This window comes from Alligator mississippiensis, chromosome 12 (assembly GCF_030867095.1).
Source record: "Alligator mississippiensis isolate rAllMis1 chromosome 12, rAllMis1, whole genome shotgun sequence".
Taxonomy (NCBI): domain Eukaryota; kingdom Metazoa; phylum Chordata; order Crocodylia; family Alligatoridae; genus Alligator; species Alligator mississippiensis.
Genome location: NC_081835.1, coordinates 64,889,427 through 64,914,854, shown reverse-complemented (window position 1 = coordinate 64,914,854; position 25,428 = coordinate 64,889,427). Strand labels below are relative to the sequence as shown.

At 58.1% G+C, this 25,428-nt stretch overlaps 1 protein-coding gene across 2 annotated transcripts in view; it reads right to left on the bottom strand.

Annotated features, from left to right (window-relative positions):
- Positions 1–22,788, bottom strand: part of LOC102569093 (carboxyl-terminal PDZ ligand of neuronal nitric oxide synthase protein) — a 28,290-nt gene extending 5,502 nt beyond the window's left edge. For both annotated transcript variants that reach the window (XM_019475754.2, XM_019475755.2), the window contains exons 1-4: positions 22,569–22,788; positions 19,360–19,431; positions 1,365–1,457; positions 993–1,051 (exon numbers count right to left, since the gene is read on the bottom strand). In XM_019475754.2, coding sequence (XP_019331299.2) covers positions 993–1,051; positions 1,365–1,457; positions 19,360–19,431; positions 22,569–22,727 — 383 coding nt within the window. In that variant the 5' untranslated portion in view covers positions 22,728–22,788. The remainder of the gene's footprint in view (positions 1–992; positions 1,052–1,364; positions 1,458–19,359; positions 19,432–22,568) is intronic.
- Positions 22,789–25,428: the final 2,640 nt, after the last annotated feature.

The following is a 25,428-nucleotide window of genomic DNA, read 5'->3' as shown; positions in this document are numbered from 1 at the left end:
ATTTCAATCGGGACAATTATCAAAAGCACTTCCCTGGATCCTGTCACAAGCGCCTCTTCCGCGGTGATTATTTTAGGAACAATCCAGCGTGTTGCTAGAGAATCTAGTGAAATTACTCTCTTTGCCTGGCAAACAGCCCGGAAGCGCTGAAGAGCGCCGGGAGAGAGGTAAAAACACAGCAGCGTGTTCCCTCGGGACCTCTTCCCGGGCTGAAAACGTAGGGCATCCTGCCTCGTGCTTTTGCAATTCCCGGCTAGCAGATCTATCGGCCCGGACCACCTCAGAGCCCTCAGAAAGGAGGTCTGCTTGGTGGTTTGCCACCCATTTCTGGGCACTAAACCCTGCTGTTCCCTCGCTCCTCCCCTCCATCCTCCCTGCTGGCACCAGACTGCTGCGGTGCCCCAAACACCTTCCTTACAGACCGCCAGCCCCAAAACCTCTCGGCTTTGCCTGGCTGCGCTTAGGGGCAGGGTGCTAGATGTGGGGCTCACAGCTGCAGGGTGCCGGGAGCGCGTGGATGCCCACCGGGCAAGGGCAGCGCGGTCTGGGAGCTCGAGATGGGTCAGCACCTTGTGCCCGCAGAGCCCTGCTACAGGTCCCGCTAGGAAGGAGAGCAGCTGCGTCTTTCTCCAGGTGGACAAGATAAAGGGCGGGCGAGTCTGGGCTGGGAGGCAACCAGTGAAGGAGTTTTCTCCTGGATATCGGTGCCTTGATGCGCTGCCCCTAGCAGGGAAGGCCAGTGGTTTTCACCTCTCAGCCCAGTCCCACCCCCTCGCCCCCAGTTGCTCCTCGCCTGCACTTATAACGGGGGACTTGTTTTCAGGTAGGCTGTGCTAGGTGATGCGACGGGGCCTTTAGGAAGCAGGAATTCAGCAGCGGTGTTTGTGTCGTCCAGGCCTGCCAGGCAGGCGGCACATCAGCCTGCAGGAGCCAGGCTGCAGGCGGTCGGAGATGTGGTTAATTGCCTCGGGTGCGGACCCTGGGCCACGTACCTGTAAACAGGGTCGTGCATCACCAGCATCTTACTCTCGTCCCAGCTCCATTCCTTCCTCTGCAAAGAAGAGGAGAGGGGGCATAAAGCACTGCAAAAGCTGGATGCCAACCCCTGCTGACCAGCAGGCAAAACCCAGGTCCTGGTTTGACTGTCGGGGACGAGCGCGGAGCTGAGCGACCGCAGGCACGAGGCCTCGGCAGCATGGGGAAAGGGCTGGGGTTGCAGGCACGGGATCGGGACCCAGGCCTGGCTCTGGTCATGGAGGACCTCCCCGCAGCATGTGCTGCTGGACACGGGCAGACACGGCACAGGGTTGCGTGGACCCCCAGGTCCTCCCAGCCCACTCCCTGGGAGGCGCGCGGAGTCCTACCTTCTGCTTCTTGCGCAGAATCACCTTCACCCCGTCCACGGAGACGATGAGGCTGACTTTTTTCTTCTTGATGTTCTTTGCTTTGAATTCATACTACGAAGAAGGGGAGGGGAGAGAGACCGGGGTGAGCAGAGATGGGAAGTCCTGGGGAGAGACCCCCACCCCGCTCCTGCTGACGGGCAGCTCTAGTCAGCGCCAGGTTTACGAACCCGTCTTTTTGTCTGGTCCCGCGCTCGCCGCTCCACCCCGCTGCGCACAGCGTGTGCAACTGGCACGCCGCCAAAGCCGCGGGAGTCTGGGGTTTCATTCAAAGTGACCCTTTTAGCGGGGAGAGGCTGAGCTCAGTGTTGTGGGCCGCTTTGATGGAAAGGGCCAGGTTTTTTGTCTGCTCTTCGTGGGCGCTCCGTGCTCGGAGGCAAAGCAAGCTGGACAGCAGCCCTGGGTGCGACTGCCCCAACGGCATGACTGCAGGGCAGGGGAGCATGTTGGCAGAGGCTGCGGTGCAGGGTACCTGGGTGCTGGGCAATGCTAGGTGGACAGCCAGGGACACACGTGGGCCTTTCAGGCAGGTGGAGACAGCCCAGGCTGCCTGGCTGGTGCTTGCAACCTCGCAGAAGGGGAGCAGCCGCCAGACTCTGCCGGCATTTGGAAGTGCCCATATGCAGCCCTTCAAAAGTGCCGGCAGGCCTTGACCCTCCGCCAGAAGCGCTGGCAGGACAAGCTAGAAACCTATGGCTTGTGGCAACTCCTGCGTCCTTGTGCTGCAGCACGCGGGGAAGACAGGAGTGGTTTCCCTTTGGAGGGAAGACTGCGATGCAATTATCCCGGCCATTTCTGCAATCGCATCGACCTCGAGGGCCTCTTTGCCCCCGGGGGAGTCCAGCCCCATGTCTGCAGGTGCCTCCCGCTCCCAATCCCATCACAGCGAGGAGTCCTTGCCTTTGATACAGCCAGCAGAAACAGCCACGAGACCTCACGGCTTTGTGTATGGACCCAATCCTTTAGTCGCCTCTGAGGCTTCGTTTTGAAACACAAGTCTCGTGCCCAATATTGAGTTTTCCTCACTCAGAAACTGGCCTCCCTTGGCCAGATCTTTGACCGGCTTAAGTCAACCGGGCCCCGTCAGAGCCAGTATTGCTGTCGTGATCTCCTCTAGCTAAACAAAAACGCTTTGGCTTGCCTTGATGTAGAAGTTACCGCAGCTTGAAAGCAGGGATTATAAATCCCCATTTTAATAGCCTAATAACATAAACTGCGCTGTAACGGAGCTGGGGGAATCAGCAAGGGAGCCATTGCTGGGACGGCCTGATAGCTCCATCCCTGCAACCAGCAGCGCGGAGGCTACCGATGTCCACGTTACGTGGGCTGCCACGCGGCTCAGCTCCTCTCCTGAGCCTCAGCAACACAGGAGGCCTGTCGGTCTCCATCGCAAGCCTCAGCCCAGAGGCTTGCGCTGCCTTCAAAGGCAATTTTCACAGCTCAGCGGCTGTGAAAGCCTCTCCTGGCTCAGAGAGAGGATGGCTTGCAGCTCGTTACAGATTCAAATCACTACTCGTTTTGAAAGGGGCTACATTTAAAACAGGATTAAAAAATAAAAAAGACCCAGGGATTTGCTGCCTGTGGTTGCTCATTTGCACCTTCAGAGAGGCACCACGTGTGCGAGGCCAGGGGAGCGTTTTCTTTGCCTGGGCGGCAGCTGGAACAACCTGGGCTGGACATTTTTGCTTCTAAAACTCCCAGAGTGCCCCCATGTCTTGTCTGGGAGATCAACTTTCTATCCCCGAACAAGCCCAGGGGCTTCATCCGCCTGGTGTCCTGTCTAGAGCAGAGGCGCAGGCGGCTGCTGCGTAAGAGGAACGTGGCTCGCCCTTCTCCTCTCCAAGCGTCTGCCCCCGGATGTTGGCAGGGGGCTGCCCTCACGGTGGCTGGTGCTTTCCTGATGCGTGTGGATTCACACAGGCGTCTCCCCCATCAGCATCACCCCCAAACCAGACTCTGCTGCAAGGCGTGGGGTACGGTGATGCATGACTCTCACCCCTGGGCTCCGCGCTTTGCCCTGGGGCTGGGCAGGGTGAGGGGCACTGTCTGGTGGGAAGGGACTGTCTAGGGGTGCTTAGGCACTGGCAGGGATAGCGTCACGGCCATCGCTGCTCCTAAACCTCCAGCGCTCCAGCAGGCCCACGGTGTCGGGCACCACCCCGATTCAGCAGCAACCTTTTGATCTCCCATGAATTACTGCTGGGAGACCAGCTGTTTAAAAGTCTATCTATAGCCCCGGCACGTGTGAATCTGCAGCTAAATTTGCGAGACACGTTCTGCTGCGAGTGCAGGAGTGAATGCTAATGGCTGCGGGGGCGCGGGGCCACAGTGGTGGCGCGGTTTGAAGTCCTGGGAGACCGCGTGAACTTCTCGCACGCTCAGGCGGTGGTTGTCATCAGCTGCATCACGCCCTCGTGCGCTGCGGCCGCACCCAGCCCCTCGCTCCTGACCCGCCGCCTGCTCCCTTGTCCCAGGCTCAGGTGACTGTACAAGTCTCCGATGGGGCCTGCGGCCACAGCACAAATCCTGCTTCATTCCCATCGTTGCAAGCAAGGTGCAGATGCAGAAGGGGAGAGTGAGCCCATGCTGCAGAGCGACTGGGCTCAGGGACCGGAGCACCGCAGCAGCAAGCGGGGAGTGCAAAGATGTGGCAGGAAATGCATGCTGCATCTGGGCCCTGTGCATGTGTCTGGAGGGGAGACAGCCTCCCCTGGGGCAAATGCCCTGTTCGGTGCCACCCCCCGCCCTAGCAGCAGTCGGGTCCTGAGCAGGCCTGGGACAGGGGTCCTGCATGGAAAGGGTCCTGGCCAAGAGCGATTTTGGCAGCACCTAGGGGGTGCTGAGACTCTGCCAAACCACGTGGCAGGCCTGATCCTGCACCAGCCGGAGCCGGCGTCCCCTGGTTCCTCCTTATCCACCGCCTGCCTTGCCCCCTCAGCCATGCAGCCCAGACCCGCCTGCCACGGAGGCACTGGAGCTTCACTCTTCACCTGCGCTTGGAGCCTGCTCACGACCTGTGAACATCGATCTGAGCAGGATGGACCGGGGCTGGGACTTGCCAGGTCTTCAGCTGGAAGCAAGATGGGACAGGGCAGGACAGTAGTTGACCTGGCATCCAAGCGGCTGAAGCTCTTTGCATCCTGAAATGCAGCTGCAAGGCATCGAACCCTCCCGGTCCGGGGTGGCAGCACTTTGCAGGGGCCCCACAGTCCTGAGGGGCAGCTCCAGTTCAGCCTGAGAGGCCCACGGTCTCAGGGCACGTCAAGGGGTGCCCGCAGCGCCGCACTGGGGAGCTGCATCAGCTCAGGCCAATGCTTCCTGCTCCATCTCTGCCCGCAGAAGCAGGCAGGATCCAGCATCAGTCACTTGGTTGCTTTCTTTCAAGTGAGAGCTTCTAGGACTACCTTTGAAGTGCCTGTAGCTCCCTGGGTTTATACGACACAAACTGCTCCAAAATGGGCTCAAGCTAGTCAGCGTTATCCCCTGCAATGGCAAATGTGCACTGGTGTAGGGGACACAGGGCATTCATGGGTTAACTTGATCCTGGCTCTTTGGGCTTCTTTGTCCCTTGGCTATTTTCCCCTGTTATTGAAATGATATATGAGTTTCTTCTACATCTGTCAAGGTTACCGAGGATCAAATGCCCTTTGGCCATGTTCAGTTTCCTTGCCAGCTCCAGGAGCTCCAGAGCTGTTCTTCTGGACCAGGCAGGAGCTAAAACCGTGTTTGGACACTAGACTAGCATTTGGAGAGGCCAATAGGCACGAGTAGGGGTCTGTAGAGAGAGGTTTGTCCAAGCTCAAGAGACTAGCTGGGGGATATTATAAGGATGAAAGCCAGAAAGGGGAACTGCCTTGTCTTTAATTTTGCAGCTTCATTAATCTCCAGTGCTGCTCTGTTCTAGAGGAAGCCAAACCTCTAGAAACCCTTCTGCATTCATCTGTGTGTAATGCGCTGCCTTTCCCGTGGCCCCACGCGCTGTTAGTGTGCAATATTAACGGACCTGAGAGCCAAGAGCTGCACGAGTAAAAATGGTAATGGAGCTGGGTGATGCATATTTCATCGGCTAATTCCACCCAAGCAGATATAAATTACACATGTGTCTGCCAGTGAAAGAGAGCGGACTAATGCGCATTCGAAATGACATGCGGTAGCTAGCCCCAGGAATATCTTCCAGGAATAGGAAGCAATGCTTAAGGTGATTAATTATGTCAGTGGGGCCTTCGTTATGGAAAGGAGAATATCATCATAAATGGAAAGGCCTGTGGGGCTTGGGAGGTGCCCCTGCCCTTCGGGGCTAGTCTGTGGGGAATCACCATAGCCGCTGGCACCCAACCCAGCACGTTGCAATCGTCAGGCAGGTGATGTTTTTAAAGCAGAGCCAGGGACGTACCAGAGCCTGCTTGGACCTCCGCACAGAGGCTGGGTCACCTCTTCTGAGCCAGCAGCTCCGCAGCATTTTAGCTGAATGGGCAACAAAAATCTTAGTAGGGTTCACTGAATCATAAAAAACGAGGGTTGAAGGGACCTCAGGAGGTCCAACGCCCGAAGTTGGAGTGTTGTAGCTGTGATGGTCCAGATCCATGCAGGAAGCAAGGGGGATTCCTGATAGTAGCTTTTATTGGACAAACTGAATACACGGGAGAGATGTCAGATGAGCTTTCAGGCACTTTGCTGAGGATTTAGCTTTCAAGGGACCTAGGGACAGAAAGGAAGAGCTGGCCTGGTGCTGCGCCAGACATCAGCGGCTTCGCGACGAGAAGCGTCCTGCTGACGGACACGCTATTTTCTTCCAGAAGACTGAGCCTCCACCCCGTCCCCAAACGTGCCAGCTAGACGGCCCCAGGAGGTAGGTGGCAAGGAGGGGCAGACCTGTGCGGTTCTGCCCCGTTCGGGGAAGGGCTGTCCCCAATCCCCGGAGCTTGCTGGAAACCTATTTGTGCTCCTGCACCTAAGTGGGCACCTTGTTGTGCTGCAGCAAGTAGCTTATTTAAGCAATGTGAAAAGAAGCCTCTCCCTCCCACGGCCACTGCAGGCAGGAGCCTCAGGGGCCAAGGGGTGGCTGTAGATGCTAACAATGCAGAGACGCCTAAAGCATTGACATTAATGGAAAGTTCCCCGTTCTGAACCAGGTTCCCGCGGTTGTACACGAACCTGGAGCTACCCTGCAAGCAACGGGTGCCGGTAGCACCAGCTCTTGGCTCTCATGTTAGAGAAGCTTCAGCTCCAAGGGTTTGAATGGGATAGTTTTTAATCCCATTAGTTTCCCCCACATCTTTGAAAGGAGCAGACGGCTGGAGCCGGGTGATCTTACCAGCTCTGCCAAGTAGCTAAGGGCTTTCATTCCCCCACCCTGCAGCACATCGAGCTGCCCAGGTCCTCTGTCCTGGGAACACGGAGCGAAGGTCGTTAAGGCATCACGAGGAGCCGGCGTGTCATAGTCGGAGCTGGTGCTCGCAGTCACTGGGCAACGTGCAAACAGACCCTCCTGAGCATGCAGCAGAGCACAGGAGCGCGCCTCCCATCCGGCGGGGAGGGAGGATTTATGAGCCTTGGAAACATAAAGCTGTCCAGCAGAGAGCAGAAAGCCAGCTTGGAGCACAATGGACGCGGGGAGCGCTGGGCAAAACCTGAATAAGCCCTTTCTTCTTGTTCAAATCAGCCCCTTCCACTCCTTGAATTATTACAGCTCCTGCAACTCGCTCCCTGCACAAAAGCTGCCTACCGGGACCACGGCCTTCTGTGGGGCGAGGCTAGCACGTCCCTTCCTCTGGTCCCTCCAGAGACACCCGGCCTCGTGCCAGCTTCATGCCTTCACCTGTCCCAGCGCAGGAGCCTGTGATTCTCCCACACTTCAACTGGGCCCAGCAGGGCTGGAGGACTGGGCCCTTTTCCAGCAGGTCCTTCTCGGTGACCTGGGGGGGCGTACAGCGATGAAACAGCCTCTCCAAACTGAAGCACCGCTTGCTTTAGGGAGAGGAAGAATGCACTGGAGGGAAAGTAGTTGTAATGATGCCCGTGTAGCTTAGCTAAAGCATTCCCACCTGGCGGTGGAGACCCATGCACCTGGCTTCTCCAGCCGTCCCAGCCAGGTCCCATGTCTGTCTAGCAGTTTCCCCTCCCAAAATGACGCCCCTTGTCTTCAGAAGGAGGTGATAAATCCTGCCCGAGCTCCTCTGTTGTTCTGTGCTCGCAGGTCTTTTCCTGTCCTGGCTTCCACCAGCTTTGTAGTTGGCCAAGTAAGAGGCAAAGGCTAATCGTCCTAAAGATCGCTTGCTGTTCGGGGCCTTATCTCAGGCCTTTCTTTTCCTTCCTGCCTGTTTTTCCAGACAGGCCTCGTCTGCATGAACCCTGTATTCCCAAAGAAAACATCTCGCCACCCTTGCTGACAAGTGGTGTTCCTGTGTTCGTACAGAACAACTCCCACATCCATCATGCTTGCCAGGTGCTCCGCCGGTGGGAGAGCAGAGTCCCTTTGCCTCCTTTACCGAGTCTGCCCTTCTCCCCAGCGAAACGGGGGCCGGGTTTCACGAGGCAGGCAGCGCGGCCAGGCACAGCAGTGTCGCGAGGACGACCTGGCCGCAGGTGTCGTAACTGCAGTGTCACCTCCATCCACCCAGAGCCTGCGTCCGGCTCTGCTGATGCTGGGGTGAAGCTACGGTCCTCGAGCAACGGGGCATAGACGCAGCCTCGTGTGCATGCAACAAGCCCAGAAATGCGCTGGCTCATCTCATGCGAGGCAGGAGGGTCGAATCCTGCTCTGAGATGGGGCGGGGAAGCCCTGGGAGACTACAGTCATGTCCAGCAGCTGGGGAGTGGAAGTGACAGCAAGCGAGTCGGAGCTGGGACCGGGACTCCTTGGCTGGACAGTGTGCGCCCGTCTCTGCCAGCATCCCTACCAAAGTCCCAGCACAGCATTTCTGATGCAGACATCTGCCCTGACGGGCTGGACTGAAGCCACCGCCTTGCTCCAGGTTGGCTGCTGAGCGTGATCAGATGGAGGGAGGCTTGGGCTGCTCATCTACGCTGAATTAGATTGGGCGAGCGGGAAGTGACCGGCAGTGTGGCTCTGCACCAGCCCTGGGCCTGCTGGACACTGCTGGGTGCTTCCAAGTGCCCGTTACGCCTGTGGACGCGTGTGCGAGGAGGGCGCTAGGCTGCAGCACACACAACCTCATGGGGTTGCAGAGACCCCCGCTGGTGCTTGCTCCTCCAGTCTGGAAGCCACAAGCCAGCGGGAGCCAGACCAGCTTTCTGGACCCAGCTCTTCCTGCAGCAGCTTCATGGGTGGATGTTGGGGCACTGCCAGCCTGGGTTGCTACAGCCCCTTCCAGTCAGGGAAAGCATTGGCTGGGATGCTGCACATCACGGGCAAAGCCTCCCCAGGGGCTGATGGCCGAGGGAGGCTGAGGTCCCCAGGAAGCCCATGTTTGTATGGTAGGAGGTCAGCAGGAGATGCACGCTGGAAAACCCCCTCCTTCCGGGAAGTGGCTTGCACAGCTCATCACCCCTGCCAGGGCCTGTGCCGCCTGCTCCCATTAACACACACCTTGGACAGGAGCAGCATCCAGCCGTGGCGACTCCACCTGCTTCCCCAAAAAAGGGCCTTCTGCAAAGCTCATCCTTCCTGGCATTTCTGTGAGTGGGGAAGGCATGACCCCATCTTACAGCCCAGATCATTGAGGCACGGGGCGGCTGAATGACGCGTGAAGCTTGTGCATGCGGGGGCACTGCCCTGAGCGCTGCTTCCTCCAGGGCCTGGCACTTCATTCCAGCTGCTGGTCCTCAGGGGACCCTGGACAGTGCCTTCCCTGTCCCAGCTGGGTAACTGGGGCAGCCCCCCCGACGCTCGAAGCACCGGAGAGGCTCTGCAGCTGCTTGGAGGGAAGGAGGAGACGTGGGCTGCGCGAGAGCCAGGGACCGCATTTGTGGCAGGAGGACGGACTCTGCCGAGGTGAACGACCTGGTCTCCTCCGCAGGGTGCGGCGCTGCCCGAGAACAAAGGGTTCCCGGAGGCGTCGGGAAGGGAGGCGCTGGGCTTGGGCGCTGTCTTGCGCAGCAAAGGGAAACTCCTCTAGGTTTCTAAACTGACTAAACCGGAGCCAGCCCGACTGGCTGGTCAGTGCCGGCCGGCCCTTCAGTTTGGGCACGTTCAGCTGAAAGGCAGCGACAAAATCCTCTTTAAACGGCCTCCCTCTGCCTCCACTCCCAAGACAAGTCCTGGAGAAGGCAAGCGTGACCTCTGTGAAGGAGCGCGGGCACAGCTGTGTCTGCAGCCACCCCCTTTGCCCCAAGGAGACAGCAAGGTGTGCGTGGTCCCAGCAAGGGGGGAAGGCCGTGAGGTCCTGGACGAGGGCCGCACCCCTTCCTCTGCGCCCCTTTCAGGAAGGCTGGGCTGACAGCAGCCTTTTTGTTGCTGCAATGCTGCCAGCTCCCTCGGAGAGCCCCACGCGAGGGGTATCATCTGGCCTTTTGTGCCTCTTCGACAAAAGTCCTTTTGTGGGACCATCGCTCCCAGGAACCCCCTGGTCTAATAAGGACCCACACGCAGCCGGGTGGTAATACCGCCTCACCGGGACCATTTCACTTGCGGGGGAAGGATCTGGCTATCACGTCCCCCCTACTCATCTATGGGGACATCTGGTAGAGCGGGGGTGGAAGCAATGGCTGGGGGTGAATCATTCATGTCTACAGCCTCAGTTCAGGGTGCCCAGCACCTTCGTTTTCCATCTGATGGCTGCACAGCGCCTTGCACGAATGAATCCAGCCTGAGCCAAGCTCCTGGTGGATATGCCCCTATGGTAGACATACCTCAGGCTTGTACCCTTTCACACTCCTCTAGGCTGGCACTTGTACAGCCCCTGGCACAACAGGGCCCTGATTGCAGCTGTATCCTCCGAGTGTTCCTGCAATGTGCAGAAATATGCAGGAGCTGATCTGGGGTCTAGGAAGCCGTCGCTCCTCCCAGAGCTCCCCCTGTGCATCTGGGGACTTCCCTGCCCCCCCCGATCACAGTGACCCCCTTGTCAGCCAGGCATGCAAGCCTCAGGGGAAGTTCCTGGGGAAGGGACAGCGGGTAGCTAACGAGCTCACTAACACCGGCTCTGGCTGGAGCGGTCAAGATGCAGCGAGAATCCTTGATGCTGCCGTCACGTGGCGGTGCGGAGCACGCTAAATAATGCAGCACCTGCATGCATGGGTGCAAGGCTGCTCTTTTAGGCCTCATCTTCCAGGCAAGGCCTGGAACGGCAATGCCAGCAGGTCCGGCCCTTGACCTCTGGCTGCGGACTTGGCACGCAGCAGTGGTGGGGAACAGAGCGTACTCTGTTCAGGGGGCCGGGTGGGCGCTGAGAAAGCCAGGGCTGAGGTTAGGGACTGTGCAGCCTGGCAGGGGCTGGCCTGTCTGGTCACATCAGGTCAGGCATGATTTCATAGACATTAGGGGCTGGAAGGGACCTCGCAAGATCATCGGGTCCAGCTCCCTTGCCATAGGCAGGAAGTCTGCTGGGGTCAAATGACCCCAGCAAGATAGATGCAGGCAAGGAGAAGAGCAAGCCTCCCCGGAAAGGCACATGGGGGGCAGGAGAGGTGTCAGGTGAGTGCCAGGCCTGGCAGTCAGGCGGTTTTGTGCTGGCTTGTTAGCCTGGGACAGGCAGGGTGTTGGGGCGCCTGGACGGTGGGATGCTGGAGAGGCAGAAGGTTTCTCATGCAGGGCCAAGGGCCGGCCTCTTGTTGAGCCGGAGCCAGGACAGCTGAAGAGCACCACATGGACACGTTCTCCGCCGTGGGATTTCGCTCTCCCCCAGGGTCCCCGCCAACATCGCTCCTTGGCTCTCTGCAGCAACAGCGGCGCAAGCCAGAACATCTCAGGCAGCATGTGTGTGGGCGTCACGAACTTGGACAGGACAGCGCGCAGCTGCCTGGAGCGGTGCATCAGGCTGGGCGCTGTGGGGCCTTCAGCTGAAGAGTCCATCCTGCCCCCTTGCGTGACTGCTGCAAACGTTGGGGTCCATGCCCCGCTCCATTTCCAGCTGCAGCGATGCAAACTTGCTGGAGGGAAAGAGCCGGCTGCGTCCTGTGCTCTCCTTTCAGCAGTGCCTCGTGGCTTCTGCAACCGTGGCAGGGACCTGTATTCACTGTGTAAATGATGCACGTATCCCTGCCCCATCGTGAGCCATGATGGTGTCCTTAGATGACCTCAGGTTAGGCCTGCTTGGCATCTGAGGCTGCTTTGCTGTGGCCCCTTTCCACTCCCGCTAATTGCTCCTGACCTCCGAGGCCTCTTTACCACGTGGCTGATGTGTCGGGCCGTTACCCCTTCCCCGGGAATGCTAATGACACGGGACGGCAGCACCACCCGGTCACCCAGGAATGATTAACTCCAGCCTGCATTTCCCAGCTCCTCGGCCCTGAGCTTAGGTGCAGGGAAGCGAGACAGGCAAGAGGCTGGTGTGTCCCCAGAGGCGGCAGCAACGCGAGCGAGTAAAGGACTCCATGGCTGGGAGCCCTTGCCCCCGGGCACTAGCCACACCAGGATTTGGGTTCTGCTGTAGGGAGGGGACAGCGATGGAGAGAGCCTGATCCACACGGCCACCCCGTGGTATCACGAAAGGGCTCTTCCCCTCGCACGCCAAAGCAAAAGCCCTGCTTTCCCGTCACCCCATTGCTCCTTCCAGGGGGCACAGCCCAGCTCCTGGCTTGTCTTCCCTGATGAAGGCCTGCTGAGTTCACCAGGACAGAGGGCTTGTGTTGCATGGACTCAGCTATTCCCTGTAGCAATGGGTTGCACGTGCCCTGACCTGCACCAGTGCTGGGCACCCCGGCCCCAGCCCTGGGCAGTTGCCCGCTCATCCAAAGAGCCCATCTGGCCTGGGAAAGGCTGTTGTGAGAGCGCATTATAGCCACAGCAACAGGGGACAAGAACTCATTTCGTGCCTTTTCGGAGTCCCTGCATCCCCACCAATGCTATTTCCGCCCCCGCTGCCCCCCTTGCCGCTGAGAAGCGTTACTGAGCGGCTTTATCAGCGGCATTTGCTGCAGACCTGAAGGAGGTTGTCGGGCATCTGTGCAAAACAGAGCAAAAGCAGGAGGGAGAAAGCAAGCACAGGTCGAAGCCCTGTTCTGTTAATGGCCAGCGTCCTTTGCGGCCACTTTCCCATGGGACCCACGCAGAAGGAATCGGACACACGGGGCCCGAGGCAGAAATCGCATCTACAAAGGTGCCTGTCCCCAGAGCAGCAGGACCAGCATCTTCCAGGCGCAGGGCGCAGACTCGCTCGCAGACAGGAAGGAAGAAGGCTCCTAGCTGACTCTGGGTGGGACAGACTGAAGGAAAACCTATTTAAAAGCAACCCTCGCTCGCATCCACCAGCTTCCCCCTCCGTGCCTGGATCCTGGCCAGTTGCTCTGGAGTTTGCAGGCCCCAGGCGACAACCTCAGCCAAGGAGGCTAGGAGCCAGGGCCACGCTGGCAGGAGAGATGGGATGAAGGCCGCCCACATACACAGGCTTTGCTCACCTGAGCCCGCTGCCAGCGCGACTGTCCCTCGGACGCAGGGGCCTGCTCGTTCGTGCATTAACCAAACACACTTGCTATAAGTCTGGTTGCCACCTCAATTACATTTTTCCAACACACAGACAGAAGCCGGTTTGAGCCAAGATTGACCGTTCCACACTAATGTCATTTGAAAGCCATGATATTCCATCCTCCTGTGCCTCTGCAGCCTAGAAATATTAGTGTTGGAAAAGCCACTTTATTTCAAACCAGCTGGAAGGTCTAGAAGAGGTCTTCTCCACCCCGTCCGTGAATCCAGGTGCTCCTGCACCCTGTAAGATGATTGCAGTGCTAAGGCTACTTTGCTTTACAATCCAAAAGTACCTGCCTCGTTGCATTTACCAGTTTTAACGCTGACTGAAAAGCCCTCCCTTGTTCAGTTTGGTGCTAACAGTTTAATTTAACTTTTATATGTTTAACTGCTCTGTGTATTAGCCTTCAGCTAACCCCGATCCATCAAGACTTCCATGCAAAACAATGTTAGCATGCGTGACGAGTTCCACCCCCTCACTTAAGAAGCCATCCGGTTTTCAGCAATGCAAGGAAGACATTAAAAGGTCACTGTTGCTTAGAGATTACACATTTCACTGGCTGATCCCTCCATCCATCTGTTATCGATGACATGCAGCCTCCTCTCTGAATAGGAGCTCAGGATTGAGACATCCAAAATGACCAAAAAATTTAGGTTTGTGGGATGTGGCCACACAGAAGGGCCTACACTCCTCTGTCACAGCGGTGTATATCCCCCACCCCCAAATCCAGCGTTAAACAGAGGGCTGGGTGAACAGAAACAAGCCCAAGGGTTTTACACTCATAGAGCAAAGCGTCGAGAGAATCGGTATTCATGTTCAGCAGCAAAGGGTCTGTAGAGCTGCCCCGTCTTGGGCAGGAGCAAAAACAGGGGGCGAACAGAAATGATCAGTCAAGCGAATGAAAGAGGGATGCGAAAGCAGAGAGCAAGACGCCGCTTTGCAGCGAAGCGAGGATGGACTCTAGGCTGAGCGTCAGGACCCTCCAACTGGGCTCTAACAAAGTGCTTGCAGAGGCTCCCTTTAGCACCAAGGAATTCTGGGAGACGTAGTCCCGAGAGGGATTGTGGGAGTTGCAGGATGCTGCAAGGCATGCTGGGAAAGAACAGGTAGGACTATATAAAGCAACTGCCTGTGGCTCAGTGGAGGAAGGACCAAGGGATGCAAAGGATGGTCTTCTCCATGGGAGCAGGAGCAGAGCAAGTTGCACAGACCGTGAAGAGGAAGGCAGATTCTCCTGTCTGCGTGTGCCCAGCCACTCGGCCAAGGAACAGGTCTGGGGAATGGGCCCATGGCAATGGTGGCTGTATGGCTTTGGTTAATAGCCCCAGTGGCTGACTGGGAGGAAGCCTTGTGGACCCCATCCTCTGGGCATGGGGAAGGCAACGGGACTTCTCCCAGAGCCTCTCTCCCCTGAGATGACCTCTGTGTCCGGTGTAGGATGTTCTGTCCACACCTGGTTTCCCCTCCTACCAAGGGGCGGCAGGGAGCTACAGTGCTGACAAAGGAAGGGAAAACAAACTAATGAGGGATTGGGGCTAAAACTGACTGCAATTAACACTTAATTAAGGTCTTAAAATGCAATGATTGACTCTACCTTTGAGGGACCTGGCTCAAGCAATTAGCCTAATCATATGTGACAGCTTGAAACCGCATGAAATCCCTATTGCCACACATCTGACGGGCCTTGAACTGCAGCGGAGCGGCATGCAAAGGTCTGCGCCCTGTGCTGGTGGCAGACCAGGTGACGGGACCAGACGCGCTGCCCGGGAGCTGGGTTACCGCATCGCCTCCCTCCTCTCTGTGCCGGTGGCTCGCCGATGCCCCGTTGGCTTCCCCTGCCGGTCCGTCTGGGTGACTAATTGTCCTTTTCCGACGCTGCAGCTCTGCTCTGTCTGGCAGGACATTGATTGATAGCGCTGATCAATATTCTCACCAGACGGAGCAGATGGCAGCCAGCGTAGCGCAGACAACGTGCCCGCCTGAGGTGTCTCGTCCACGGGGGATGAAGGTGAAAGGACAAGTGGAGCCAGGGAAGGCATGTGGGTGCAGCTGGCGGGGGAGAGAGTAGCAGGGAGGTGGTGGATGAATGGAGACCCCATCAGTGAATTGCTGCAAAACCCCCTTTCCTGCCCCTCAAGTGATGCAGGCTGCTTGCTAAGAAACAGCAGCATCTCCGTGGCTCTTCCCTTGGTGCCCGTCCTGTCTCCAGACAGGTACGACGGCTACGTTGGCACCTAGACGCTCGGCAAATCTTCCAAGTCCACGTAACCTGCTAGCACTGCCTTAAACCGAAGCTGGCTGCCTGTCAGGAGCATGTAGCATCAGATGCTAAACTACCCAGCCAGACACCTTCTCAGAAACCAGCACGCCTCTCGCCTGCGTTAGCCGGATTAGTGCCGGTGCTATGGCTGGATCAGTGCAGTTCTCCGATGCTTAGCCATCGTCTCGCTGAGGGGAGAGCAGGGGAGCAGCCAAACTTAGATTCATAGATGCTAGGGTCGGAAGGGACCTCAATAGATCATGGAGTCCGACCCCCAACTTGAGACACTGGGTTTGTTAAAAGGCGATGGGAGGAGAAACGTGGGAAGGAAGTCAGCAAGTCACTGCTCTTGTAAACAGGAGTGGCTAAACGGCCCTGGCTCTACTTGACAGCACGGCTCTAAGAGCGCCAAAATGTCACAGAAGTCGTTGACTCGGGTTTGAGGTCTGTGGGACCACAGGTTTTTAAATCCCAAACGAACCTGAGTGCCCCGAGAGAGGAACAGCAAAGCCTGGAGAGCTCTTGGCAAGAGGCCTAGGCAGTGGGGGTGTGATGGATCCTCCTCGGGGCCAGGTGTTTTTGGTCCGCTCTCCATGGCCTCTTCAGCAGGAGACCGTGGTGGATGCGCTGCTCGTGGCTGGGAGAGTTTGATGCTCCGAGTGCCTCGGTTTTGTGCAGGGGATCGTGCCTCCTGCACAGCTGGAATCTGGGCTGCGCCAGCTGAGCCCCTACTTCTGCCCCAAGCCACAGGTGGAGCCCACGTGGCTCCATCTTCCATCCCGTCCCCTTGGAAGGGAGCAGGTGGCTGGTCCCCACGCCGTACCTGCCTGGCCACGGCACTGCCTGCAGAGGCACTGGAGATGCTACCACCTGTGCTTGGGAAGGGAGGGCTTTGCACCTCCCAGGTCTTTGAGCGCCTACAGGTGCGGTCCAGCCTCTTCCCAGCTCCGAGCCTGCACCTGCTTGGAGAAGCTGCCTCGTGACTAGTGTTTGCTCCACGTGCGTCCCTGTGCTCCCCCCACTTGGCCTGGGACCTGCAGAGCCCTATGCGCAAAGGGCAGAATCCTGCCCACTAGCTACTACCTAGAAAGCATCGGGGAGCAGAGATGACCCAATGCCCCTCCCCAAAGACTTGCTGTACCTCGGACTTCCCCTTGCACAAGCCAGGGTATCTCTCAGAAAGAAACAGAGGGCCTGCAACTGCAGGGAGGGCTGGGCGATGCCATTTCTATGCAGATGAACCCACTCTGCATCCAAGAGCCAGCTCTCGAAGGGCATCACTGCCCTGGCATGCAGAAAGGGCTAGAGCGCGAGTGTTCCCAGACGCTTAGCCCTGGATCACCTCGGGCAAGAGAGGAGAAATTGTGCAGCGACTGTGACATTCATCCTCTGGAATCCAGGTTTCCTACAAAGCCATTAGTGCAAGTGCACTTCCCGATCAGGCCGTCTGAGCTGTGTTGTGGACTGGACTCCACGAATAACCCGCAGCTGGAACCACAGCGGCCTGCCGGCACCATCTTTCAGGTCTTGCTGTTCTGATACCAACCTCATTTCATCACCCCTCTTGTCACGGGGAAAGGGAGCAGGGGACCGCTGGGAACTCGGAGGCTCATATAATGACATGGCAACTGCATGCAGCTAATAATCCACGGAGAGGATTAGCAGATTCGGATGTGTGTGTAGCTCTGCATAATGGGGGACTTGCAGAGAGCATCGGTTTCCCCTGCTCTACCCATTGTATTTGCACTCTTTTTCCTTTCGCTGAAGGGAGCGTGATCGGCAACAAGGGTTTCCAGCTTGTGTTGCCCGCGGGCTCTGACTGAACATGCACAAATGGCTTTGCTGAATCGCGCTGCAAGAATTTGTGGGATGGGAGCAGGATCTCTCTTTGGCTATTTTGCAATGGTGTCCTCAAGCCCCTGCTGCACAGAACAGCCTGTCGCTGTAACAGCAATGTCGCTGTCCCAGGATGCAAGAATTGATGGCTCTGGGACCTGGTTCCTGGAAGCAGGCGGCCCGTTGAGCTGGGAGGGTGCCCCCGTGCCCTGGCACTTCTGTCTGCCGCAGGAGCAGGGCGCGAGTCACGTAAAGCTGGGAAGGAACAGACTGGGCAGTGGGCTGTGCAAGTGGCTGTGTCCTTCATTTGCTCACCCGTGCTAATTTAAAGGGAGGAGCGTGGGGGGAATGCTCAGGAGTGGGTGGCCGGATGTCTTTTCCCACATGGTGACAGTATGTACTTAGCCACCGACTGAAGACATGGGATTAGACATGGGAGTGAGCTCTGAACCTGCACTTATTGCTTCCTCTGAGCAACAAAGGACTGGAGCAACCAGCTCTGCCAGAGCCTAGGAAACCAGCTGGGGTGGAGCGGGCTGGCTCCGGGCACTGGGACAGAGTCTGTGTAATGCAGGGTGGTGGCAGCTAAGTCAGCACGGCGTCTCCTGTGATCCAGTGGGCAGGCACCCAGGAGAGCAGGCTCGCCGGTAATCCTGGTGACCGCTCCAAAGACTGGAGGGAAGAGGTCACACAGCACAAGCTTCTTTATGCCACCCAGTTTGCTGGGTGCTGCAGTGGCGGTGACTGGCTGATGCTCCAATAAGGCAGTAAGAAAAGGCGAGTGGTATCAGTGGCCTGTGCACCCCTGCCCTGGGTTTCCCCCTGCTTGTAGCTGGGCCAGCTCGGAGTTTAAGACAAGAAGTCTAGCGCAGGCAGGGCCTCTGCGTGCAGACTAGCACTACACTGCCCACATCCTGTGCCCTGCCTGACTGTCTCGACAAAGATCTCCTACTTCATCCTTTATCACCTAGGTTTTATTGCCAATGAACTGGTTTTGAGACGGTAGCATCTTCTGTTCAACACAGCCAGGAGGTGTCTGAATGAGACCCTGCAGCACAATCCATATGATATGGAAAGGCATGCCATGCCCGTTAAAGAAAGACTCAGGAGGCCTGATGTAAAATAGTGTGATAAGATTAATGGATAACCAGCCCCTCCTGGTTTTGCGGGTGCTGCATGCTCCACGTACAGCCCCAGCCCACTCCTGCACTGCCAAGATTTGAGGCTAGAGATCAAGTCATTCATCATCCCAGCAGCAGTGCTGAAGCAGCCATTGTCAACAGTTGCTAGGAATTGCTATTAAACACCTTTTATCTTTTGCTTAAGAGTGTTATCCACTTGAGGACCAGAAAAGAGCCTCTCTAGCAAAGCTATTTTGAGGCTGACGAGCCAAAAATGCAATGCAATCAAAAATACACTAATGATCATCACAGCATCTTAGCCACCCCAGCAACCATCATCCATTGCCTCTTGCCTATTCACTTCCACCTTTTAGGATAGTTGGACCATTGAGACTGCTTCTGCACTATGTCCTTTGAGCAGGGTCTAAGCTTTTAGTCTCTGGGCAGGCGGGGGCTGGGGAAATCTCATTTCTGCACATGGCTGGAGATGAATACATCGGCTCTCCGGCTGATTACAGGCAAAGTTTTAAAAAAAGCACCGTTCTCCATGAAATTAGGTGTTTAAACACCGAGGAAAATGAGGGTAATCCCTTCTGAAGGCTTTAAATTCAGGACTCCAAAATCTGCTTTGGCTGATGTTGGAGACACTTCACGAACAGGCTCAGAACTAAGACCCGCAGGATTTCAGCTAGGTTAGAAAACAACAGACCTCAGCCTGGCCTCCGGGCTGAGGCTCGGATGCAACAAAGCTGCACTTGAGAAATCAAAGCTAGTTTAAGCTACAATGCTAATAATCACTCCAGGACTCTTCCCCCAGCCCTGCTGCACAACTAGGGGTGGAAATGTGCTCGTACTAGTCATTTCCGGTACTAAGAACTGCAAGCTGGGAGCTGGGGTGGAGAGGGGTGGTTGTACTCGGAGAGAAACCAACATCTTGAAGAAGGTAAAGGAGACGGGACTGGTCTCCCTAGCTCTGCCTCCGAAAGGACAGGGCTTGACGCAGGGTGTCTGGAGCTTGGCTAGAAAGCAGCAAAGAGTGTGGAGCAAATTGCAGGAGCCAGAACCAGAGGGGCTGGAGGCACAAAATGGCTCCATCGACATGCAAATATAATGCGGCCTCCCCTTGCAATGGGGACCAGTGCTGTCGGACTCACCCGAATCCTTCTCATGGCTGCAACGATCTCCACACGGCTGTTGGGCCTCGGCACGTCCAAGCTGCCGATGTACTGAAAAACACAACCACGAGATGGGTCTAGAACATGCAGAACAGGAGGCAAAGTGGCCCTGGCATCTTCAGAATAAGCAGCAACTTTTGAGTAAGCTAGTCCCTGGGCGGCTGGGTTTCTCTCTCTCCCGGTGATAATGCTATCAGTGCTGACAGTCCTTCTAGACTTGGGATTGCAAAAGCCAGCTCCTTCCACGAAAGCACATCTTGGTTCCTCTGAGTTGTCAGGGCTGATGGGAGTCCTATGTAGGAGTTTAGATTATGGATTGCATGGGATGATTTGGACAGGGCTGATCCTGCCTCAGGCAGGGGTTGGACTAGATGACCTCTGGAGGGCCCTTCCTGCCCTACCTCCCTATGATTTCTTTGACCTCCCTGCTGCCTTTCTGCTTGCCTAGCTGAGTGGAGCTCCCCTCTTGATCCCAGAGGGCAGGCCAGAATCTGTATCCTGCACCGCTCCCTCTTGAACCAAGAGCAGCTTCCACCTGCAACACCAAGTGCCCAGCTGAGCTTGCACGGGCATCTGTGGCCTGCCTGGGTGCTAAAACAGACTACATTTCATTGCAGCTCCTTAAGCAGGGGTGCTGACACTCATGGCAGATGGAGGCCTGATGACAGCAAGCTAGTGTGCGTGTCCAGCCATACCTTGGCTGCCTCCACAGCATCTAGTATTGAGCTGCATGCTGGATGCCCCGGGCTGGCAGGAGACCTAGTTCTTGCCCTACGCTCCCTATGGCGAGAGCGCTGCCACCTCACGTGCCATCACAATCTGCTCATGCACGTGTGCCAGGCTGGCTGAGCGGGGTGATGGGAGCAGTGATGCGGAGGAGCTGGCCTGTGCCACGAGGTTTCAGCTGCGCCACAGCGGGCACTGCGAACCACGCGCAGCAAACCCGCGGAGCGAGAGCTGCCAGGTACCAGCAGCAAGCGCCGCAGTAGGAAGCACAAGCGGCTCATGGCTTGGGGAGATCCCATGGATGGAGGAATAATCTGCGTGGGGCAAAGGGCCAGGGGCTGATTTCACACCTCCCGTACACGCTCTCCTCCTGCAACGAGGAAGCGGGCTGGGGAGAGCAGGGAGCCGTCCTCCAGACCCTGCGACTTGCCTTGGCAGGGGAATAGCCGAAGCAAAAATGTCGGTTCCCAAAGCCCTTCCCATGTGTCCTGTCATTACTTCACTGCTGCTGCGTGCAGCCCATCTTTCCACACGGCTACAGCAGGCAGCCTGCCTTCCTCCTCCACGTGAGTCGGAGGCGGTGGCTTGAAAAATGCTTAGTTTCTGCTGTATAAGAGTACCTGGCTCATGAGTCAGAAGGAGTTGCTGTAGGGTGTGGGGCGGTGTATGCTGTTGGACTTCTTTTGTCAGCAAGTCAGGGAAACCCTGGAGAAACCTGACCTGTCCTCCTGGCTGAAACAAGTGCTGCTTAATAGGCAGCTCTAGTGCTCTCCTTGTGCACATTCAAGTCTGCAGGTTTTGCAGCACTGGGAAACCCTCAACTGGAAGGAGCAAGGGACCTGGTGTGGCGTCTGCTCTGCAAACCCAGGTGTGACAGCTTCTCACACCAGTAAGTGCTCTGTTCCCTGGTTTTTTGGCTGCATATTTAGTACTTTCACCTGTCTAAAAACAAAATGAGCACGGACAGCAATTTGAAAGATCATCTGGGTTCACTAGAGCATCCTTTTTAAATGCCTCTACCTCCTCTACAAAAGCCCTTGTCTGGATAGCCCGGTGACCTACTCTCATGGCTCAGGAAGGACTTTCTGAGCAAACAGGGAGGAAAGGATGGGACTGGATCTCCCAGGATGGGGAAGGCACTTGCCAGGATCCATGTCAGCTGGCATCGGGCCCCAGCTGCAGAAGGATACAGCCTGCAGGGTTGCAGACGGGGCATGGGGGATTCGATGTAGGGAGGTAGGCTGATGCCTGGGAACCCTCCCACCCGTCAGCAATGGTGAGGAGTCTGCACCACCTACAGCACAGACCCATGGCAGGGAGAAGAGCCAGTGAGAGCGGGGACCTTGCTCTCAAACACCTTCCCACAGCCCCACCTGTGACCGCGGCTGGGTCCCCTGCAAAGCCCCGTTGATTTCTGCGGGCTCCGCAAAGGTAGAAGAGTCCACCCACGTTCACCTTGCTTGGCTGAGGTCTTTAGGGACAAACATCTACTGCTCTTAAGCTCAAGGCAGCGCGGCCCAGTCCTGACCCTGGAAAAATCAGCTTGAAACGCTGGCAGCAAGCAAATGTCACTTAACAAGCAAGCCACATACTAAATGGCTCTGTCGTCCTAAAGGTTGCTGCCTGAATGGCATACCCACAGGAGTCTGTGATGGGGAAGAGAAGCCCATAGCAGAACTAAGTAAAAAGGTTTATTAAGGTAATCTCTCTCCTAAGGTCTCTCTCTAGCAAAAGAGGCAGCCGTCCAGCACGGAAAAAGCAGCTAGAGAATTACACTCGAGCGAGCCAAGCCCGTAGTTCTTCCACAATCTCCACGTATTAAAAGCACAACCTCATTTTAGTTGCTTTTCTTTTCTGGTGCGTGTTTCCCTAACCGCGCCAGCGCCCAGCGCAGCAGATGCAATGTTTGTAAGCATTCAGACCCCCCTCCTCCCCGAAGAGCTAGATTTGGGGGAGAGATTTAATTGCTCGTCTCCCCCATCCTAGAGAAGCACACAGCTCCTTCAGCAGGAGAAGGAAACGGCACAAGACCCCCACGTTCACGCCGCCGCTGTCCCCGCAGCCTGGGGGAGGGGGGTTAAGACTCCCACTTCTAATCTGCGTCAGGCCACCTGCGAGGGGGCGAGAGCTCTCCTCTCCGCCAGGCTAGAGGCCGGCCCCGCAACCCGCCCCGACGCGGTGAGGCCTGGCTGCTTTCTGCGTGAAGTCCCCCCGGCGCCGGCTCGGGTAGCCAGCCTGCTTTTCCAGGAGCCACGCGCCTCCCCGTGAGCACCTGGCCTGGGGGGCTTGTCCGGGGCAAGGCGCGGGCGCGCATCCTGGTGCAGCGCCCGTGCCCGCGTCCCTGCCACCCGATGTGGACCACTCGGCAGGCAAGCAGCCGGGGCCCGACCCCAAGCGCAGGGAAGCCGGGCCGGGCTGGGATGCTCGGGGCCCCGCAGACCTGTTGCGGGCGCGGGGCTGACCTTGGCCTGGAAGGCGATGCCGTGCTGGAAGGCTTCCTCGCTGTGCAGCGGCACCCGCGCGTCGCAGCCATCGTCCACCGGGCTGTAGCGGCTCCGCGCGGGCATCCTCCCGGGGCCGCGCCGGCTGCATCCCGCACCGCGCCGCCGCGCCCGCTCCATTGGCCCCGGCCCGCTCCATGTGATGCGGGGGCGGCGCCGGCTGCCCCGGGGGAGGAGCGCGGGGCTGCCCCGTGCCGCGCGCCGTGTGCTTGCCTGCGCGCGTGTGTGTGCGCGTGCACCGGGGGCAGCTCCCGGCCCTGCCGCCCCGCGTGCAAAGCGCCCGCAGCTCCGGGGGCTCCCTGGGAGAGGCGGCTGCGTGCCAGGGGCTGGGTGTGACTGTCAGTGTCGCGGTCACTACCTGTTTCACACAGGGCGTGGGGCATCCGTGTCTGCACTGGTGTGGTGGCTGCGTGTGTCCTGCATCACTGGGTGTGACTGTCAGTGCCGCGGTCACTACCTGTTTCACACAGGGCGTGGGGCATCCGTGTCTGCACTGGTGTGGTGGCTGCGTGTGTCCTGCATCACTGGGTGTGACTGTCGGTGCCGCGGTGACTACCTGTTTCACACAGGGCGTGGGGCATCCGTGTCTGCACTGACGTGGTGGCTGCGTGTGTCCTGCATCACTGGGTGTGACTGTCGGTGCCGCGGTGACTACCTGTTTCACACAGGGCGTGGGGCATCCGTGTCTGCACTGGTGTGGTGGCTGCGTGTGTCCTGCATCACTGGGTGTGACTGTCGGTGCCGCGGTGACTACCTGTTTCGGGCAGGGCGTGGAGCATCCGTGTCTGCACTGACGTGGTGGCTGCGTGTGTCCTGCATCACTGGGTGTGACTGTCGGTGCCGCGGTCACTACCTGTTTCGGGCAGGGCGTGGGGCATCCGTGTCTGCACTGGTGTGGTGGCTGCGTGTGTCCTGCATCACTGGGTGTGACTGTCGGTGCCGCGGTGACTACCTGTTTCACACAGGGCGTGGGGCATCCGTGTCTGCACTGGTGTGGTGGCTGCGTGTGTCCTGCATCACTGGGTGTGACTGTCGGTGCCGCGGTGACTACCTGTTTCGGGCAGGGCGTGGAGCATCCGTGTCTGCACTGGTGTGGTGGCTGCGTGTGTCCTGCATCACTGGGTGTGACTGTCAGTGCCGCGGTCACTACCTGTTTCACACAGGGCGTGGGGCATCCGTGTCTGCACTGGTGTGGTGGCTGCGTGTGTCCTGCATCACTGGGTGTGACTGTCGGTGCCGCGGTGACTACCTGTTTCACACAGGGCGTGGGGCATCCGTGTCTGCACTGACGTGGTGGCTGCGTGTGTCCTGCATCACTGGGTGTGACTGTCGGTGCCGCGGTGACTACCTGTTTCACACAGGGCGTGGGGCATCCGTGTCTGCACTGGTGTGGTGGCTGCGTGTGTCCTGCATCACTGGGTGTGACTGTCGGTGCCGCGGTGACTACCTGTTTCGGGCAGGGCGTGGAGCATCCGTGTCTGCACTGACGTGGTGGCTGCGTGTGTCCTGCATCACTGGGTGTGACTGTCGGTGCCGCGGTCACTACCTGTTTCGGGCAGGGCGTGGGGCATCCGTGTCTGCACTGGTGTGGTGGCTGCGTGTGTCCTGCATCACTGGGTGTGACTGTCGGTGCCGCGGTGACTACCTGTTTCACACAGGGCGTGGGGCATCCGTGTCTGCACTGGTGTGGTGGCTGCGTGTGTCCTGCATCACTGGGTGTGACTGTCGGTGCCGCGGTGACTACCTGTTTCGGGCAGGGCGTGGAGCATCCGTGTCTGCACTGACGTGGTGGCTGCGTGTGTCCTGCATCACTGGGTGTGACTGTCGGTGCCGCGGTCACTACCTGTTTCGGGCAGGGCGTGGGGCATCCGTGTCTGCACTGGTGTGGTGGCTGAGTGTGTCCTGCATCACTGGGTGTGACTGTCGGTGCCGCGGTGACTACCTGTTTCGGGCAGGGCGTGGGGCATCCGTGTCTGCACTGGTGTGGTGGCTGCGTGTGTCCTGCATCACTGGGTGTGACTGTCAGTGCCGCGGTGACTACCTGTTTCACACAGGGCGTGGGGCATCCGTGTCTGCACTGGTGTGGTGGCTGCGTGTGTCCTGCATCACTGGGTGTGACTGTCGGTGCCGCGGTGACTACCTGTTTCGGGCAGGGCGTGGAGCATCCGTGTCTGCACTGACGTGGTGGCTGCGTGTGTCCTGCATCACTGGGTGTGACTGTCGGTGCCGCGGTCACTACCTGTTTCGGGCAGGGCGTGGGGCATCCGTGTCTGCACTGGTGTGGTGGCTGAGTGTGTCCTGCATCACTGGGTGTGACTGTCGGTGCCGCGGTGACTACCTGTTTCGGGCAGGGCGTGGAGCATCCGTGTCTGCACTGACGTGGTGGCTGCGTGTGTCCTGCATCGCTGGCTGTGACTGTCGGTGCCGCGGTGACTACCTGTTTCGGGCAGGGCGTGGAGCATCCGTGTCTGCACTGACGTGGTGGCTGCGTGTGTCCTGCATCACTGGGTGTGACTGTCGGTGCCGCGGTCACTACCTGTTTCGGGCAGGGCGTGGGGCATCCGTGTCTGCACTGGTGTGGTGGCTGCGTGTGTCCTGCATCACTGGGTGTGACTGTCGGTGCCGCGGTGACTACCTGTTTCGGGCAGGGCGTGGAGCATCCGTGTCTGCACTGACGTGGTGGCTGCGTGTGTCCTGCATCGCTGGCTGTGACTGTCGGTGCCGCGGTGACTACCTGTTTCGGGCAGGGCGTGGAGCATCCGTGTCTGCACTGACGTGGTGGCTGCGTGTGTCCTGCATCGCTGGCTGTGACTGTCGGTGC